General features: G+C 53.5%; 2 protein-coding genes across 8 annotated transcripts in view; one reads left to right on the plus strand and one right to left on the minus strand.

The window, feature by feature from the left end:
- RALGPS1 (Ral GEF with PH domain and SH3 binding motif 1) overlaps positions 1-4819 on the minus strand; it is a 221240-nt gene that overhangs the window by 81284 nt on the left and 135137 nt on the right. The window lies entirely within an intron of this gene.
- ANGPTL2 (angiopoietin like 2) overlaps positions 1-4819 on the plus strand; it is a 36001-nt gene that overhangs the window by 13206 nt on the left and 17976 nt on the right. The window contains 2 exon segments of the mRNA XM_006768543.2: positions 902-1625; positions 1627-1766. Of these exon segments, the coding sequence (XP_006768606.1) occupies positions 952-1625; positions 1627-1766 (814 nt within the window). The 5' untranslated portion in view covers positions 902-951.

Genomic DNA, 4819 nt, shown 5'->3' on the forward strand with positions numbered 1-4819 from the left:
GAATGTGTGGTGATGGGTAAGCCCCATGAGGGCACGGGCAGGCTCTGTCCAGCAGTGTCTGGGCAGCCACACGCTGCCTGGCACCCCACAGCTGTTCCATGGGGAAGGTATGAATGACCCAAGAATAGAACTGAAACAACTCCAGAGACACATGTCTGTTTTCTGCTCCCGCCTGGTTTAATCACATTGCAAGGATCAGGACTGTGCAGTGACTGGCTGTGGCAAATATTTGGATTTAAGGAGCTCGGTTGTTTGTTCCTGTTTGGGCTTTACAGCTTGGCTAACACACGAACAAAGCCACGGGACCAGATATTCGCATTGTCTACTAGAAACTGAACACCTTTCATACCATACCTAGAAATTCATTCATTTATCAAACATTCGCTGAACTTCGCTTAGTGCAGCACCCTTGGGATGCAGGATTGACTCAGACACAGTGCCTGCCCTCATGGAACGCAGGGCCCAGCAGATGGAATCACAAAGGATTCTAATTCCTCAAAACTGTGATCCGTGTTACAAAGGGCAAGTCCAGGTGGTTTTGAACACGTAGAATGGGGAGACTAATGGTCTGAGGGGTGTGGGGCAGAGGAGAACGCAGACAGGACAGCCCTGCCTCTGTCTCCCCTCCCCTCCCAGCTCCCAGCTGCCTGCAGGAGGCTCTCGGGCTATGGGCACTGGAGCTGTAGGCACTGGAGCTGGCTCTCGCCTTCCAATGCCCCGTCTCCTCCCTCTCCCTTTCTATCTCTGCTGGACCTGCCTGTCTCCTTCTGCTGCTTCCCGAGGGCTGCCTCCTGGAGTGCGTTTTTGGAAAGATCTGCCTGGAGAAGGCTGAGCTCATTCATGGCACAGGCCACTGGCAGTGACAAGGCTGTTACTGAGTCGCCCCTCTGTTTACTTTCAGGTTTTCATAGGCTCCGTTCGCAAAGAAAAGCCACCATTCTGCAAAGGACCATGAGGGCGCTGTGCGCGACGTGCTGGTGGCTGGGACTGCTGGCCGCCCTGGGAGCGGCTGCCGGCCAGAAGGAGGGTTTGGAGGGCACCGAGGAGGGCTCGCCAGGCGAGTTCATTTACCTGAACAGGTACAAGCGGGCCGGTGAGTCGCCGGACAAGTGCACCTACACCTTCATTGTGCCCCAGCAGCGGGTCACGGGCGCCATCTGCGTCAACTCCAAGGAGCCCGAGGTGCTCCTGGAGAACCGCGTGCACAAGCAGGAGCTGGAGCTGCTCAACAACGAGCTGCTCAAGCAGAAGCGGCAGATCGAGGCGCTGCAGCAGCTGGTGGAGGTGGACGGCGGCATCGTGAGCGAGGTGAAGCTGCTGCGCAAGGAGAGCCGCAACATGAACTCGCGCGTCACGCAGCTCTACATGCAGCTCCTGCACGAGATCATCCGCAAGCGGGACAACGCGCTGGAGCTCTCGCAGCTGGAGAACCGGATCCTGAACCAGACGGCTGACATGCTGCAGCTGGCCAGCAAGTACAAGGACCTGGAGCACAAGTACCAGCACCTGGCCACGCTGGCCCACAACCAGTCCGAGATCATCGCGCAGCTCGAGGAGCACTGCCAGCGGGTGCCCAGGGCCAGACCCGTGCCCCAGCCGCCCCCTGCCACCCCGCCCCAGGTCTACCCCGTCCCCCTATAACCGCATCATCAACCAGTTCTCCACCAACGAGATCCAGAGCGATCAGAACCTGAAGGTGCTGCCGCCGCCCCTGCCCACCATGCCCACCCTCACCAACCTCCCGTCCTCCACAGACAAGCCGTCGGGTAAGTTCCTTCCGGGAGCCTGCTCCATCGGGACCTCAGAGCCGGCACCAGGCTTCCCTTGGCTGAGGCTGAGAGTTGGGGAAGAGCCACAGCAAGTTGAAGCTGGGCCAGTGGGCATATAAGCCCTTGGATCCAGCCGCTGGAGCTGGTGGGGTGCAAGGGGGACCACATTCTTTAGATGGATGCTCTGAGGTAGAACCAAGAAACTGGGGAAGTCTCAGAACACAATAAGTGCTCTCTGGCTTCTGACAGGAGAGAACCAAACCTGCTGTTTTCTGGGCTCGGCATGAGATGCTCTGTGCTGGCGGGTAGGGTGTCTCACCTGCAAGCTCTTGTGCTGTGCCTGGCACAGAACTGCGTTGGTAAGTGCCCAGTGGAGAAGCAGCAGGCCAGAGGAAGAGTGTGTTCACGTTGAAAGTATGAGAAACATATTGCAGGGCTGGGCACGGGAGGGATTACTGTTAAAGCCCACACATTTGCTGGAGTCTGGTGCTGTCTAGAATTTCTAGTGACGATTCCATAGACTCTCAAATGCAGGTTTCATCATAAATGTAAAGTATAGTGATTCTCAGAATATCATTATGGGGGAGAATGGAGCTGTTTTTAAGTTTTGAAGCTTGACCAAGATACTGGCACTGGGCAATCTCGTGTATATGACATCATGAACTGCTACAGCTCCTTACAGAAGATAGGCTAATAGGATAAGTAACCTGCTCATGAGTTAGGACCCTCGGGCTGTACGTGGCTTCAGACCTTTCACTTTAAATCCAGGGCTGACTCCATGCTCTGGGAATCCTCACTCGAGGGGAAACCCAGCTCTCGAAGCTCAGCCTCTCATTCACCCAGGACCCTGCAAACCTCCCGAATGGCTGTCACATGAGAATTAGATTCATCTTTGCAAAAACTAACCACAAATCTGCTCAAAGTTCATGATGTGGGTACCACTTCACTGTATAAACAGAGAGATATTTTTACTGAAACTATCCTATTTTGCACATATTTCACACTTCTGAAAATAACCACTGCTACTGGGAAGAGCAGCTTCTTGCTAATTCCAGGGAGGGCTGAACCTGCATCCAGGAGGGTGGCCTCTGCAAAGAAGGGCTACACTATCTGCAGACCTGTGGGGCGGGGCAGAGCGCCCGCCTGCAGCCCCTCGAGGAAAGCCCCCCACTGGGGGTGCGGGGAGGAACACACGCTCTGGACCAGACTGGCCCGGCTCAAACTTTGGCTCTTCCACGGATTAGCTCTGGGACAGTAAGCAAGTCCGTCCACCCCGCAGAGCCTCAGTTTCTCCATATGTCAATGGGGATAGATTGAAATCGTGCCTACCTGAGGATTAAATGGAAAGTGCAAAAAGTGTATTTAGCACAGTACTGGTCTCATGTGGTTTCAATACATGGTAGCTATGAGTTTCCTTTGGTCTTGGTCTCTTCATCTTAAAATGAGATTGAAATAAACAATCCCTCTTTATCTCTGGCATTCTACCGCTGATCGACAGTCTAAAGTCACATGATCAACTGTACATGTGTCTGTTTTAAATCAGAAGCTCCAAAGAGAGGGCAGGGCGTGTTGATACATCTTGATAGAACACCCAGAGGGTAAAACGTGCCCTTTGGCACCAAATAAAGGCTCAGCTGAATGTTACTATCATCCTGACGGGGGTCATGCCGACCTCAGTGGGTGAGGAATAGATGTCCTCTCACATAAGCATCTCTGGTTTCTGACTCCACAGGGCCAGGACATTGTGGCTTCACCTGAGCTGATGAATACAGTGTAGGAATAAAGACCTAGCTCTGCATCCACCCCTTGTTAGCTGTTTGCTCCTGAGAAGGTTACTTAACCCTGAGCCTCAATTTTCTCCTCTGTAAAGTGGGAATAAGAGTTATAATATCACAGTTTGTTGTGGAAACTCAGTGCAGCCAGGCATGCGTGATATTCTGTTCCACGGGACAGCCAGCAATGGCAGAGCCCCTTCTCTGTGCTGATCACAGAGCTGGACTAGGGGAGCAGGAACTCAATCTGGGGGAGGTGGCAGAGGCATGAATACACTGGGACATATCCAATACCCACCAGTCTACCCTATAAAGTTGGCACATCAGGTCTGACAAAGGATCTGAGAGAAAGCATCCATCAAGGTCAAAATTTCCAGAACGTTCTGAGAACTTCTGGGACCAACATAACAAAGTACCTGAAATCAGGGACACAGTGAAAGTCGTGGGCTGCGCAGTCACGGTGGCAACACCCTAGAGGGGCACGTAAGGGCTGCAGGACATGAGGCTGCCTGGAGTAGAAGGGGAAGCTGCACAGAGGTGGCGACCTCAGGGCTGACCTTTAGGGATTTGTGTGGGCATTTACCAGGTGGACTTGGGAGTTAGGAAACCAAGTTACCAGTGGGTCTCAGATGCAGGTGAGTCCCTGCAAAGACCCAGGCCCCTGGCCCTACTCCTGGCACCTCAAATGGCTCGGATCCCCTGCTGCTTCACATCCACAGTACAGCGTGGGCTTGTGCAGCCACGGCTGTGCCCCCACCCAACCCCTTCCTCTCCCACCGAGGAAAGCACACCTGCATGGGAGAGGGTATGGCAGTGATTTTATGGTGAAAACTGAAACGCACCTTTTTTTTTTTTTAAGCAAAGCCCTCCCAAGTGTTGGTACCGAATGTTAGTAACAGGTTCCTTATGACCCATCTGACCACTGAGCTCCCACACAGCTGGACTGAGCACCTGGCTGTGGATGTGAAAGGGCAGACAGCCATGGAGAGCGGGGCTGGGGCCCTTCCCTTTCCTGGGGCTGGACTAAGTGGAGAGGAAAAGACAGATGGCCTCTCTCAGCCAATCAGCAGAGAGCACTTATCAGCCCTGTTCTGAGAGCTGGGGCAGGTTCTGAGCCTGGAAAACAAAACCTCTTCTATGCTCTTGCCCAACAGATTCTTTGAGCCCGGGGACATCACTCAGCCAGAAACACCTTGCAATTAAACACCTTTGCACTCAAGCTTGGCAGCTTCTAAATCTTTCCTTCCGCAATCTCAGAGCCATCCACTCTCTCCTCAT

The sequence above is a fragment of the Myotis davidii genome, unplaced genomic scaffold, assembly GCF_000327345.1.
Source record: "Myotis davidii unplaced genomic scaffold, ASM32734v1 scaffold142, whole genome shotgun sequence".
Lineage (NCBI taxonomy): Eukaryota > Metazoa > Chordata > Mammalia > Chiroptera > Vespertilionidae > Myotis > Myotis davidii.